At 39.0% G+C, this 15,191-nt stretch overlaps 1 protein-coding gene across 1 annotated transcript in view; it reads left to right on the top strand.

Annotated features, from left to right (window-relative positions):
* Positions 1-5,880: 5,880 nt before the first annotated feature.
* Positions 5,881-15,191, top strand: part of slc37a1 (solute carrier family 37 member 1) — a 43,149-nt gene continuing 33,838 nt past the window's right edge. Inside the window, 2 exon segments of the mRNA XM_088082843.1 lie at positions 5,881-6,042; positions 8,909-9,161. Of these exon segments, the coding sequence (XP_087938969.1) occupies positions 9,106-9,161 (56 nt within the window). The 5' untranslated portion in view covers positions 5,881-6,042; positions 8,909-9,105.

Here is a 15,191-nt window from a genome sequence, read left to right as displayed (position 1 = left end):
GGATAAAAACCATCTGATCCATTGTAACTGAGCTCAAACTCTTTCAGGGAATCCCACATATGAGTTACTGAGCATGGACCATTGGCTAACGATTGCATGACATTTATTCCCCTGCTGAAAAACCCCAGCTTGGTCAATTTAAGATGGTAAAGTTGATTGACCAGCTTGTTTGACTATCTTAAAGAATGTTTTTGCATTATTTTTGATGGTTTAGCTGGTCATACCAGCTTGTGGTGGTCACTGTAGCTGATTTATGCATTGAAATTCCTGTAAAATTGAAACCAAAACCATGTCCTTGGATGTGGAGAAGTGTGGAGAAATAGTGTCATGAGGGGGAAATATGAAAAGCAAAGAGCGTAAATCAGTTAAGTAATTGGATATGCCTAAAGATATATGTGCACAGTTTGATAGGCTGGTCTCACTTGCATGTCCAACTGGTCCACCCAGCTAAACTATCAAAGACCAGCACCAACTGTGTCAGAACCACTTAAGACCACCTTCAACCAACTAAAACCAGCTACCAGCATACCATAAAACTTCAAATAAAAGCCTAGTCCCAATTAAACGCCCAGTCCTTTTTTTCACCCCAGTGTGGTGACACATTTGGACAAATATAGGCCCCGTCTCAATTAGAAGTCCAGTCTGGTTGTCATGCTGTTCATTTTTTTTAGAAGTTCTTTGGATGTATAAAACTGATTTATTGGTTGCCTGCTGGAGCTAACTGTAGTTGGCTGCTTAGATTATGCATACATTATGTATATATGTTCAAACTTTTTGTCGATATGGACATGCAACACACAATGTTAGCTTAGTTTAGCTTTAGCTGAAGATTCTCCACAATTCAGTCATTTTACTGAAACCATGAGCACCAAAGAAGACTGTATTTACACACACAAAAAACAAGAGAGATGCAAAAAAGGAGATTTGTAGATGTAAAAGACTATTTTTTAAAAAGCGAAGGAAAACTGTCCAAAGAACTACATTCATAATTATATATTCAAAAGTATTTTCCAGAATTATTTTAATTTTTAAGCATTTTTAGGTCATGCCTTGCTTTGTGTGTGTGTGTGTGTGTGTGTGTGTGTGTGTGTGTGTGTGTTTACCTTCTGTTACAGATTTCTTGCCAACTTCTGGGTAATCTCTTCTTTTGCTGCTCATTACATCCCCCCATGTTTCTGGGCTATTGATTTAAGTTTTAATGTAAGCTGGGTTTTAGCTGTTTTTGTCTGTTTGTTTGTTTGTTTGTTTCAGAAGGATTAGTTAAAATCCATGTGGTAACTTTTGAGGCTTTAATGTTCTTTAGGTTGAAATGAACAAAATCAATCTACACTATCAAACCTTAATAATCTTGATGTTACTGCTTCACCATCATAATAATGAATCTGAGGGTGCGCTCTGTATCGCATACTTTTTCTTTTTACTTTTAGTAGGTACTATGGCTGCCCTTGCAAAGTATGTACTGTTGCATGCAGTACGCACACAATCAGGAGATACTACTTCTTCATAATACAGCACCCTGAACTTTGACCCTCTTTCTCATATAACTGTTACCATGGTGTTAACCAGGAGAGCTCTGCTATCGTTACTTAACAACGTTTAACCTTTAAGTTATAACTGCATATATTGTGGATTCTAACATTATATGTTCATTTTATTAGCCTACATATGCATTTTTCTATCATTATTATTTTCATTTATTTTTGTTGGTGGTTATCTGTATGATTTATTTTGTTCACTTAAACAATATATATTGCTATTATTACCATGTGACTGTTCATTAGTACCTTGAATGCACTGTCATTCATCATTGCTGCTTCTGTCAGCTGTCAACAAGCGGTCAAGATGTAAAGAATCTGCAGCTGCGCAGAGGACTGTGGGTAAGAATAGCCAGAAAAGCATACTGGCTTGCATACTACAAAATGTGGCCAGATGTAATGGGACATCCTGGTATTTTTGGTGTACTGCATTTTACATACTTCATATTGGGACATACACAATCTTTTTCTGGTATACTAAATAGTATTGTAGTAAGGGTATTGGAATGCAGGGCATGTGTTGTGAGCTTTTGTTAAGCTTTCTTTCCGATCAGGATGCACTTCTATTCTGAAACATCTGCCATCAGTTAATGCTCTGGACCCACTGAGGAAGGCAGTGATGCCCTCTTTTGGACCTTTTCTGCCTCTGGCCTCAGATGACTCCTTGCTGCTTTGTCACTGATGGTGAGGTCCTTCTTGAAGTGGTATCAATGACTTCTCAGAAAATAATTTTCTTTGTATGCAGATCTGTGGCTGCTATCGACAAGAATCTCATTATGAACGGGCCTGAGGGCTATTGCACAAAACTAGGATAGTGGATTGAGCCAGGATTTTCCAGGTGTCCAGGCTGAATTTAGCCTTGACTCGGTTGCATGAAAGCAGAGGCACACCAGTTACCATGGAGACTTATTCTGTGCAGCTAGCCTGCTCCTGACCAGGCTAACAGCCTGGCTTGTTTAATCCTGGAGCTTCATTTGTTCAGTTAGCTGTCAATCTGATCTGAAAAAAATATGTTTTACAATTATTCCATGGTGGCTCTGCGATAGTCTGGCGACCTGTCCAGGGTGTATCGCCCAGTGACATTTGGGATTGGCTCCAGCCCCCCCGTGACCCTTGTGAGGACAAAGCGGTTACGGAAAATGAATGAATGAATGAATGAATGAATTATTCCATGGTCTTTTTTTTATTTCATTTTTATTGCCATAAATTAAAAAAACCCAGACCAAACATTTAAATGCAGCACTCCTGTCAACAGCACCACATGTCCTCCTGATTACCTTACTGTCAGAAGTTCAGTCAATATGGAAAATATACTGGTAGGTTATCATTACATTTGTTGATATGATTAGAAATGGCTAATGAAGCTGCAAAGGTGGTTTCAATGAAGTCAGTGATGAGGCTCTCTCCCTCCCTCAAATGCTCTGTGTGCCGCTGTGGGTGAGCTTGGTGGAGGAGGATAATAGCGTCTGCTAAATACTCATTACCTTTATAAGTGTTAGTAATTAATGTTGTTCATTTATATAATTATTCATTTCCACTGTTAACTTTTAAGGCAAAATGTCCAACTGATTTATGAAATTAACAAGTACCTCCTTGCATGGTAATTAGGACGTGTCAGTGCAGCTGAAGTTAAAGGTAATGAGTAACTAATGTAAATTTTAATCTAAAGAAACAAATATTGTACTAACCCGACACCCGAGGGCAGAAAACAATGTGATTCTCTGTTTGATTATAACATTCCTTTTGTCCCACATTAAATAGGCTACTTTACCTCCTCATAGTATACATTTTCTATGAGAAGCTACTACTCACTCATTGTAAACCCTGCTGCATTTTCTCCACGTCTGCATCACGAAAATCTGTTATCAACACATGTGGTCTACTAATGACAGCCATGAACGTGCATTTATCCAGAATACTTACACCTGGCTTGACATAGTTGCACCTTCTCATCCCATCTTTAGCAAGCGTGCAATAGATTAAGCCAGGAGGCATGGATGAGATTAGGTCAGGCCCCGCTTTTTCTGTTATCCTGGATATCTAACTTATATTTTGTGCAATAGCCCCCAGATCTGTGTGGAACTCCATACATATTTTCATATACATATTTTCTACACATATTTTCTGTTTTCAGCATATTGCCCTCCTTCCTCAAATCCATGACATCTTTGAACTGAACTTCCCTCACCTTCTCAATCCCTTCACTTCTCTTCAGATGAGTTTTTCTTCACCACCCCTTCCAGCTGATCTGCCCTTTCACTGATATTTCCAGAGAGAATCTGTATTTTGCACGTCCATCAGCGTTGGGTCCATTACAGCAGTTGATGGAGAAGCCTATTCTTCAACTTTCTGGCAGCCTGGCCTTTACTCAAGCTGTTTGGGGTGGATTCACACTCCCCTACAGTTATAACTTTGGATACATAGGAGTGAGTTTCACTATTTTTTCTTTTCTTTAGTGATGTGACAACAAACCACTCGAGTTACCCTAGCGATGCCATTGATGAAGTATGTTTCTGTATCTTCAACTATAACAAGAAGATCTTGGGTTATCGTCTAGCTAGCTGTATCCAGACAGACTACGTGACTTTGTTTTGCAAAATGCTGTTTAACATTCAAAATTTTACATGGATAAAACTTGTCTCAGATAATAACATTTAATTTAATAAATACTATATATATATATATATATATATATATATATATATATATATATATATATATATATATATATATATATATACATATACATATACATATGTGTGTGTGTGTGTGTGTGTGTGTGTATATATATATATGTGTGTGTATATATATATACTGTACATACATACATACATACATGTGTGTGTGTGTGTGTGTGTGTGTATATACATGGGGGGCAAAGGTTGGGGGATATTGTAGGTGTGGGAATGGACACTGGGGCGGAGAGTTGGTTTATGACTATTGATTCAGAGGTGAGAATAGGACTGGAAAAGCATTTTGTTTCTTCGACTCCTTTTTGGAGGTGAAATGTCAATTAAGGTAGTTAATGTATATATTCACTATTATTTTATATTTTTAAAATGCAAACTACTTATTAATTAATTAATTTATCATTATTATTATTTTAATGATTATGATTATGATTATTATTGTTGTTGTTGTTAAATGTTTGAAAAGTATATTTAACCCTTAGGGCCTGCTTTAATATTACACACTTATCACTGTGCACAAAATGCACTTTTCAAAATCAAGCATTAAAAAAAATATACATTAATATTATTTTCTACTTTAACATCAGTCCTAAACCTATTCATCAAATATTCATTAATTTTCAGAATTGTAATCATTTAAGTGCCAGGTTTTTGTCATGATGCCAATATGTTTTAGTTGAAAAAAGAAATAAACACACACACACACACACACACACACGCACACACACACACAAACACGCAGACACACACACAAACACACACACAAAAGAATTTTCATATACTACTACTTCATATACTACATGCTAAGTATTTTTTTTAGTTTCACAGCCTGGAGTATGCCAATGCCTGGCTGCAACACTGGCTGTTATACATTATAATTTTTGTGCAGTGTCAAATACTCACACTCAGACAACTCTGCCACAAAATGTGCTTTTCAAAACCAAGCTATTCGAGCTATAAAAAATAATAAATATTAAAATGATTTTCTCGATTGTGACAGTGCACCTAGTGGAAATAGCATGCATTTTATCCATATGCCAAATATGGTAAAAATGACATCATCAGGTGGAAAATAGTAAAAATGACAAATTCCAAGGCAAAAGCCCAGAATGACACCCAGAAATAATACAATGCATGTATTTATGCTTTGGTGGCTGTGTGATCAAACATGTCAGTTTGAATGGGTTTCAAGGGAGCATTTTTTTTAACAGTATGAATGTAACAATTTGTGTATTTAGACTTCTTGTAGGAGCTGAGTTGGAAATTCCAAGATTAAACAAAAATACACAATCTCGCCAAAATTTGTCATGTGCATAAACATAGCCAAAACTATATTTAAAAAATAAGAATGAAAAGCGCTATAGCCTCTGCGCCAAACAGTCCCTATGAGTTGTTATTATTGTTGTTGTTATTAAATGTTCGAAATAAAGTATATTCAATTAAAAAGATGAATACCATGAATGACAGGACAGTCCAGACCAGTTCCGCCGGCTGTCCCTGCAGTGATAGCGCTGCTGGTGGACAGTGAGGATCCGGTCAAAGATCCAACAGCCATCTGAAGTGGCGTCAGCAGGGGCTGGGGGTGACGTCAGAGCAGCGGAGAGGAGCGTGCGCCGCCCGCGAGCAGCCCAGCTGTGTGTGTGTGAGAGAGTGTTTGTGTGTTTGTGTGTGTGTGTTAGAGAGAAAGAGAGAGAGAGAGAGAGAGAGAGACGCTTTGAACTGACAGTGGCTAGCTCTCATACAACAAGGAAGTAGAGAATATGTCGCTCAACTGAAGGCACGAGCACCAAACCGTCAACTTCCCCGTCACTCGCGAGGTAAGCTCCTCAGCAGGAACGGAGAGTTTGTGGCGAATCTGTGCGAGCACGAGACCGAGGGGCAGTGTGCCGTGTGATCCAGCCGCGCTGTGGTTCTAGCTAGCTGTCGTTACAATGAGGAGGAAGCTCGGCTCGAGCCTGAAACACCGGATTATTTGAGCTGTGTGTGGCGACGGTCAAGGTTTCTCTGCTGATAAGGCTCATCTCTGACGATTTAGTCGATAACATACGGTATTGGTAGCCTAACTGGAGGGCTTTGTTTCGATCTTAATGGCTGTTCAACATATGAGATGACGTTAGATGAGGAGCAGGCTGTAAGAGAATCAGCTCTTTCTCTCTAGTCTCTACTGTCGCTCGGATACTGTCCACGTCTCAACTTTCAGATGCTCTCCTCAGCCTCAGTAAACACTGTAGTCGTGCAGGCCAAAAGAAAGCTTTATATTGGGAATTCACTGTCAGCTCTGTTTCTTTGGCTGGGTTATGTTGGTTTCAGTTTGGACATTACTTCCTGGAGCCCGAAACTTTGGAGCAGATGCAGCAGGACCCACTGGTTTGGTGAGATTACAGCCCTACACCTCCCTCGAGCCATGGAGCCCTGGGTTCAAATGACCACAAAATGAAGCTTCTACGGTTAAGTCAGGCAGCTGCGCCAAAAAGCTTTTTCTGTCTCTTGACACGTACAACTGTATATGCTATCAGTGATCAGAACAGCTCTCAGGACTGTAATGCATAGATTCCCTGGCTGTAACGTGACTACCCTTCCAGTTTCAACTGTAACAGAGAGAGGAGTGTTTATTGCAGTTCCTGGACCTTTGTGTTTCCCTCTGAAAAACATGTGCTGTTGGTGTGCTTATCAAACCTGAGGCAAGGTGTGTTTCACTATGGTCAGGTAACGTCCAAAAAGGGCTTGTAGGTCAGAATTGGCTCCAGTGAAAGGTATGAAATTAACCGCCTTGTAAAATCTGGAATAGAGAAACCTCAGCACGGATGCTGCTTTGTTTGGGGACCACATTTGCAAAATGACAGGAGGCCAGGGGCCAAATGCAGCAGCAGCATACATATTCCTTGGATTTTAGGATATTTCTAGGGTTTTAGGATGTTAGGAGTTTACGAATTTCTTTTAGAACGTTTCTAGGATTTTAGGACTTAGCATTATAGAATGTTGCTATGATTTTAGGACATTCTTGGGGTATTAGGATATTTTAGGATTTTAGAAAGGTTTTAGAACAATTCTATTGTGTTAGGATGTTTCTAGGATTTTAGGACATTTCTAGCATTTCAGGACATTGAAAGGATTTTAGGGCATTACAAAGGTTATAGTTTCTAGCATTTTAAGGACATTTCAAGGATTTTTGGTCATTTCTAGGATTTTAGGATGCTTCATGTATTTAAGGACATTTCTAGCATTTTAGAACATTTCAAGGATATTTGGTTGTTTCTAGGATTTTAGGACATTTCTACCATTTTTAAGGATTTTAGGACATTATTAGTTTTTTAGGATGTGTTTTGGATTTTTGGACATTTTTAGGATTTTTGGACATTTCGGAAATATCAGGACATTAGAGTCTTATCTAGGTCCTCTGTTTGGGGGTGTTGGGGATCCTCCATTGGCACTTTTTTAAACGTTCTAACGTTAAAAGTTCTATTTTGATGCTGGTTTATGCACTCTGGCACATTATGCTTACTAAAAGTACAAAAACAATTCCCAGTGTCAATCACTTTGTTTTTATTGTGAACAAGAAAAGGGTTTGGGGTCAGCTGGCACCCTGTGAAGGACCAGATTTGTCCTGTGAGCTGTAGTTAAGTTGACTGTCTGACTGTCCTATAGGTTGGGCTTCTCTCTGAAGGCTTCTCTCTCTCTCTTGAATGTGTGTAGTGACCATAGACTGTATATAAAGATATTTGGAGTGACAGTAAACAACTTAAAGCTATTTTGTGGCCAAAAATAAAGTGTTAAATATGTGGTTTTAGTTAGAGTGCTCCAGCTGGCATATTGAGGTTTTCTCAAAAAAAAAAAGAGAAAAAAAAGACAAGGGAACAAATGCATAACTCACCCAAAACCTGATTATAACCTGGATACTAATGCACTGTAACGGACACATTTATATAAGGTGGGAAAAAGCAGCAAATCCTCAAACTTGAGAATCAGAATTCTTTACTGATCTCCAGGGGAAATTGTGGTTTGTTACAGTTGCTCTGATGCCAGCATAGAGAATAACAGCAAGTAGAAATAAGCACAAGCAAATGTATGTAAAAACATGAATGTAGTAATAAAAATAAAGTATAATAACCAATTAATACAGTATTTAAATATTAAAAGAAATAAAAAAGTATGTATAATATACAAAGTATGTAAGTGTAAAAATACAAATGTAAAGAAATACAGTAATAGATAAGTAGCACTAATATGTGAATTTTGTTGACTTTCTGTCCACTAACTTATTAATCATTGTATCATTTTAAAACTATAGCTTAACCAGACTGACGACACACTTTCTCAGCACTGGATGGCTCTCCCTCTCCTGGTTTGGCTTTACTGTAGTATTACTGTTGTGTACTTACTGCAGGAGATCCTCAGTTAAGTTTTTCACCTGTCCTCTTCTAAAATGTCGTCAAACTTTGACATGTGTGCCTGCTTTTTATGCTCTGATGGACACAGGCTGTGTGTGAAATAAGCTGAACAGGAGAAACAAAATGTCAAATGACACCAGCTGGGAAAAGTGGCACTTTATGATAATTGTGACCTTTCCATGCCCTCATTGATGGTTTTCTCTATTTCTCTTTCTCCTCTCTCATCACTCCGCTTTTCGTCTTCCCTCCATCACTACCCCTTTCTCATCACCTCCCTCTCTTGTCGTCCTCTCAGACTCCTGATTTTCCATCCAGCTCCAGTGCTCTCCGTGTTAGCCATGCGTCCTCCTGCTGCCGATATCCCAGCAGCTTCCCATGAGATGGAGATGAGCCGAGGAACTTCTGCCGTGTCTGTGTGTGCCCCATCAGCCTCCACTGCCTGATTCACCATCAGCTGCTCGTCACTGTGATTGTCAATATTTGCATCCAAACATGGCCACTGTTCCTCCTGGGATCCGCCTACTGGTGTCCTTCAACAGGGACCAGTGGTGAGTCTGAAGCCGACCCTGTGTGTGCGTGTGTGTGTGTGTGTGTGTGTGTGTGTGTGTGTGTGTGTGTGTGTGTGTGTGTGTGTGTGTGTGTGCGCACATTTAAGTGGATGCAATCTCTTTACATGTAAGTCTTCCCTCTGAATTTCAGCTCGCTGTCATTTTGTATGAGTTTTCATTTCTGATCCATCAGCTTGAAACTAATGTGAAGTCTATTTGTCTTAGTCTTTTTGAATGTGTATGTGTGTGCTTATTTCTGGTTTACTTTACGATTAACCTATTGATAATTTTTTAATTGATCTAACCATTATTTTTTTTTATTACTCAATAAATATAACAATGAATTTACTGAAAATAACATTTTAAAACTTGTCATACATTGCAGGGCATTATTCCCCAACAAAAAATATCCCAGTCTTCACTGGTAATCTGTGTTTTACAGTCTGATATAAAGTCTCTCCAAAATAAAATTAATGCAAGAGCTTGTTCCACTCAAGTAAAAGGAATGTAGTTCAATCTACATTTAGCAATCCAACAGCAAAATACATAAAACAATGTAAAATTCAAGTCACTTAACAAAACAGTTACTCTTTGTTACAGTAACAAACCTCAAATCTAGCAGTCCAACAAAACATCTTACAATAAAGTTAGTGCAATTTGAATAGCACTTTAACTTTTCTCTAACAGAAATAATTATAACTACAGTGCTATGAAAAAGTATTTGCCCCCTTACCGAATTCCTTCAGGATTTGTTGGCAGAGAGCAGAGTTCATGGTTCCTTCAATCACAGCAAGTCGTCCAGGTCCTGAAGCAGCAAAGCAAACCCAAACCATCACACTACCACCACCATGTTTCACTGCTGGCATGATGTTCTTTTTATCAAATGCTGTGTTCATTTTATGCCAGATGTAACGGGATGCACTCCTTCCAAAAAGTTCAACTTTTGTTTCATCAGTCCACAGAATATTTTCCCAAAAGCTTTGGGGATCATCACAATGTTTTTTTGCAAAAGTGAGACAAGCCTTTATATTCTCTTTTGTCAGCAGTGGCTTTCGCCTTGGAACTCTGCCATGCATGCCATTTTTGCCTAGTCTCTTTCTTATGGTTGAGTCATGAACACTGACCTTGACTGAGGCAAGTGAGGCCTGCAGTTGTTTAGATGTTGTTCTGGGTTCCTTTGTGACCTCTTTGATCAGTCGTCGCTGTGCTCTTGGGGTAATTTTTGTAGGCCGGCCACTCCTGGGAAGGTTCATCACTGTTCCATGCTTTCTCTATTTGTGGATAATGGCTCTCACAGCAGGGATAAGTGGAGTCCCAAAGATTTAGAAATGGCATTGTAACCTTTCCCAGACTGAGACATGTCAATTTCTTTTCTTCTGATCTGCTTCTGAATTTCTTTGGATCGCGGCATGATGTCTTGGGTTCAATATGGCCTACTTCACCCTGTCAGACAGGTTCTATTTAAGTGATTTCATGATTTGAAAGGTCTGGCAGCAATCAGGCCTGGGTGTGGCTATGAAATTAAACTCAGTTTTCCACAGTTATATGATTAATCACAATTACCTCATCATTTAACAAGGGGGGCAATTGTTTTTTCACACAGGATCATGTAGGTTTGGATAGTATTTTTCTCTTAACAAATAATATCTTCACAGAAAAACTGCATTTTATGTTTACTTGGGCTATCTTTGTTTAATATTTAAATTTGTTTGATGATCTGAAACAGTTGAGTGTGACAAACATGCAAAAAAGTAAGAAATCAGGAAGGGGGCAAATACTTTTTCACAGCACTGTAGTCCATTCTTTCTGCATCAAAACAGTCCAGCCCTGACTGGGCCTTAAGGCATATCACTGCCTGCTGATATGAGTGCTGTATTTTCATATTTATAAGTGCATATTCCACTCATTATGAAGTTGCGCAAGCTCCTGCACAGTTGACAACCCGTCCTGTAAATGTTTCATAATAAAATGCATTGTATCAGCAACTGATGGCATTCTGTCCACAGAGACACAGTCAGATAGCTTTTGTTTTGAAAGGGATGCAAGGAAGTTGAGGTAAAACAAATATCTTTGTATTTCCTCATCTCTGTGACAGAGAGAGACTTTAAACTGAAGTATAAAGTCGTAAAGAGTCAACAAAGCAAGCATCACGCGTAGAAAAACGGCGAGTCACCGTTTCTCTAGATGTGCTGCAGCTGACACGCAGCTCAGACGCGCCTGACAGGCGGGCAGTGTGCACGCTCTCACTTTATAACATGAGCGCCGAAACAAAAAACAACACGCCCGGCGCTCACGCTCTCATTACGCACGCTGTGTGAAACTGTGCGATCAATTACGTCGACACGTCGCCCCAGCCCTAATAGATACCAGACTTATTTGATTTATTTTTTTGGTGAATCTCTCTCTATCCTTTTTTAAGAATGTCACCTTTTGCTAACTTTTTTCAGTTTTGCCGATTGCCTTTTATCCCCCATGTTTTTGAAAGAAATCAAAGCAATAAATTTGCTCAGGTTTCACAGATTTAAATGCTTGTGAAAGGCGTTGCAGGTGAACGCAGCACAGGAAAACTGATGTTAATCCAGGTTTCAACGGGTTAAGAGATTATGCATTCAGATATTTCTGTGCGTTATACGTGGCGTGTTTTAGAGATGGTCATTTACCTCAGCAGAAACTTTCAGCTTCCCAGAGATCTCCCTCAGCCAGCTGATGCTGTGTTCGGGTTTTTGTATTTTCCACTTCATGAATCAGCTGGTCCTCCTCTTGATTGAATTTAACCTTTTTCATTTAATATAATGTTTACTGAGGACTCAAACTGTCCAAAGCCCCTGAGGGTCTTTTCAGGGGATTTGTTAACAGCAAAGAACATTTAGAATATGAGCAGCAGTAAGGTGGTACTTCCAGATTTCAAATCAGCAAGTTAATATGTTAAAAAAGGCCCGAATGTGATTACATTCTTGAGATATGTGATTTGAGGTCTGTTCTAGAAAAGGAAATATGAACTTTTAAGTAAAAGTATACTCCTTAGTGCCTGAAAGCTGAAGAATAACGAAAAGCAGAAGAAGATGGTCTATCAGAGCTAAGAGGATAACTCCATCTGTCTGCTTGTGGTTTGAGCATAAGGTTAAAATCTCCAACAACCATCAAGTAAATCAGCAAATTAGGATAATAGTGTACAAAAAGATGTCAAAAATCTTGTTATCCAGTATTTGGTGCATATATACTTACCAGCACACATCTTACATTTCGTAGGATTCCTGGCAAAATAAAATATTTCTCCTCTTTGTATGTAAATCATTCATCTAATTGAAAATAAATTCACCCTCATGCTTTCCCACTGCCGGGTTAGAAGTGTAGTCAGTTGTTAAGTTTAAAACGTAGTTATCTCTGATCATGTTCCCTTAGGACTTTGTTTTATCCTGATAGCAAGATCGTCAGTGACTACATGGAAATGTAACATTTTGCTTCTCTGAGATGAGGCGTTTGTGTCTCTTTTTAAGAATAGAATTTCTGAATGTATGACTTTGAATATAAATTCAGTTGTAACTATAAAAAAAAACTAGAATGTTATTAACTGAGGCAGTAGAGTTACGTTTAATAAGACCAGCATTTTGTCTGTGCAGTGAAACACCCTTTCATTACGGGGATGTGTCTGTACTAGGTGGGGATTCTCTTTGTATTCCCCATCATAACATTATAAGTCAGAATAATTAAGCTTGCATAAGGAACTTGTGTTGCTTCTTGCAGCTGATATCTTACAAGTTACAGAGCACTTTGCCATTCGGTTAATGACACATATTCACTTAAATACAGCTGTAGCAAGGTTTCTGCAAACTGCACATCAAGTTACATAACATTGAGAAGCTGTCCACGTTGAGTAATTCCTTTAGCCAGGAGGTACATTTTGCCCTTAGTGAAGCATGTGCCTCTAGTGCCCTGTGCATTACCAAGCACTACTATATAGAAGCCCCCTGGAGCACATACAGTATCCACTATAGAAATAAGAGCCTGGGTCAAAGAGCCGACCACACAGGCCACTTCAGGATGCTGAATGGTGCCTCTATGTGCAGGATGGTTCTGGGGATTAGTCCACTTGCTTGGACCATCTGTGTACCATGAGTGCGTAGATCCGAATTCTGCCCAGGCTGTGCTGGCGCACTTATTCACATTTAGCAGTTTTCAGATACATGGCACATGCTTCCATTTCTTCCACTGTCAGCTCATTTGTTCAGAGGGGTTAACCCCCCCTCCATATCTCTGCCAAAATAATTGTGATTCACAACATTATCCTGTTAAGCATCATAATATGCTTAAAACTCTAAAAATGCCAATAAAAATCAGAACTTATTTTGTCAAGGATATTATTTCTATTGCACTACAGACAGAACACAGTGAGAGAACATCTGTTTTGGTAAAAAAAAAAAAACAATCAAACAATCTTAAAAGACCAGGCTTTTCAACTTTTTGAAATGGTATCATATCTTTTGATGGGAAATATGCCAATGATTGATCAGGATCTTTTGGGTTCTTTGAGATTAATGCATACTGTATGCAGCCAGTTGTTGCAGAGTCTCTTGTATTGTCGGTTGCCCAGCAGCAGCAGTCTCTGCAGAGCTTGACATCAAGCTTTTTTAACTGAGATGGAATAATAGAAAGTCACCACACAGCAAAATGGTGTGTCTGACCCACATGATGATGGTTGATGAAGGGATGATTTTTTGTTTTGCTTGATTTGATGTGCAGCAGAGTTTTCTTCAAGGGGAAGCACACACTTTAAATGTCAATATTGCAGTCAGTCATGTTCATTTAATTATGGGAAGCCAAAGTTGTGATCCTGAGTAAGATCTGATTAGGATTGTCCAGCCCTATACCTCAGTACAGTTCTGGGCTCTAAGATTTCACTCCCTGCTTGTCCCCTTTTCATGTTTGGTGAGCCCAAAGACATATCGTGACGCTGATAGACAATAAAGATATATTCTATTTTGTCACTTCATCCACAGCTACACTGTTGGGGACAGCTGGGTTAGAGTGCTGTCCTGCCAGCTGTCTAGCTGTTGTTTTTTGTCTGCCTGATGTACGCAGAATACACACTGACACACACTCACAGCATGCCATCCAGCTGTTGCATAAGAATGTGAGTAGATGCTCGTCTCAAACTGCACCTTGGTCCATCTCCAGTGTTTGCTGCAGATGGTCAAGCCTACATGGTCATTCCATGTAGGCTTGAGCAGGATGTAATATTTCATACCTTCATACTTTACTATTTGTTTTCTGCTTTTCAGACTAATAAATACACAATAGAAACCCAAAAAAATATAAGAAAAGTAATATTCTCACACCCATTTTCCTTATTAAACAGAGAAATACAAATTTACATCTTTGAAATTTGACTTTCTCTTGCTTATCATCTCAACTCATCATCACCATCTCACCACCATCACTCATCATCAAACACTGTTCATTCAAACTAAACAGAAACAGAGTAAAGCTCATCCAAACTGTCTCAGTTACTCTTGAGAGTAATTTAGGTAGTAAGTCCACTGTTCCATCAATCACCAGCTCATGTTTGGTCAAAATAAATCCATAATTCACTGAGTTACATGGGGAAAAAAAGCCAACTATTGCTGGCTGCCGGCTGTTTACAGTCCTTTAACTTCTCCCTTCACCACTAGGTGTCGCTGTGTCTTTCAGCTCAGCTGCCTGTTACACCAGAAGAGACCAGGGATTAAGCTGTGGTGGTGCATGCTGTGCACTACCTATAGTGTGTTGAATAGAAAGAGGAGTGACTGTTTTTATGGCAATATTGAAAAACATGCCTTTCTTAATACTTTTGTATACCATAATACTGTGACACTGCCCAAGCCTATTCCCATGTTGTTGAAACCAACCTGTGAACGTGTCCTATGCTGCCAAATATGAATACAAATAGTCTGCACCTGTAACCTCTGTCTGAGATGGTGTTTAGGAGTGTCTGGTATTTAATGACTGTGGTCATAAAGGCCTCTTCTAAGTTAAGGTCAAAGGTGTAGGCTG

This window comes from Plectropomus leopardus, chromosome 10 (assembly GCF_026936395.1).
Source record: "Plectropomus leopardus strain MGB_pleo_1.0 chromosome 10, ASM2693639v1, whole genome shotgun sequence".
Lineage (NCBI taxonomy): Eukaryota > Metazoa > Chordata > Actinopteri > Perciformes > Serranidae > Plectropomus > Plectropomus leopardus.
This window is presented reverse-complemented; position numbering and strand designations above follow the sequence as displayed.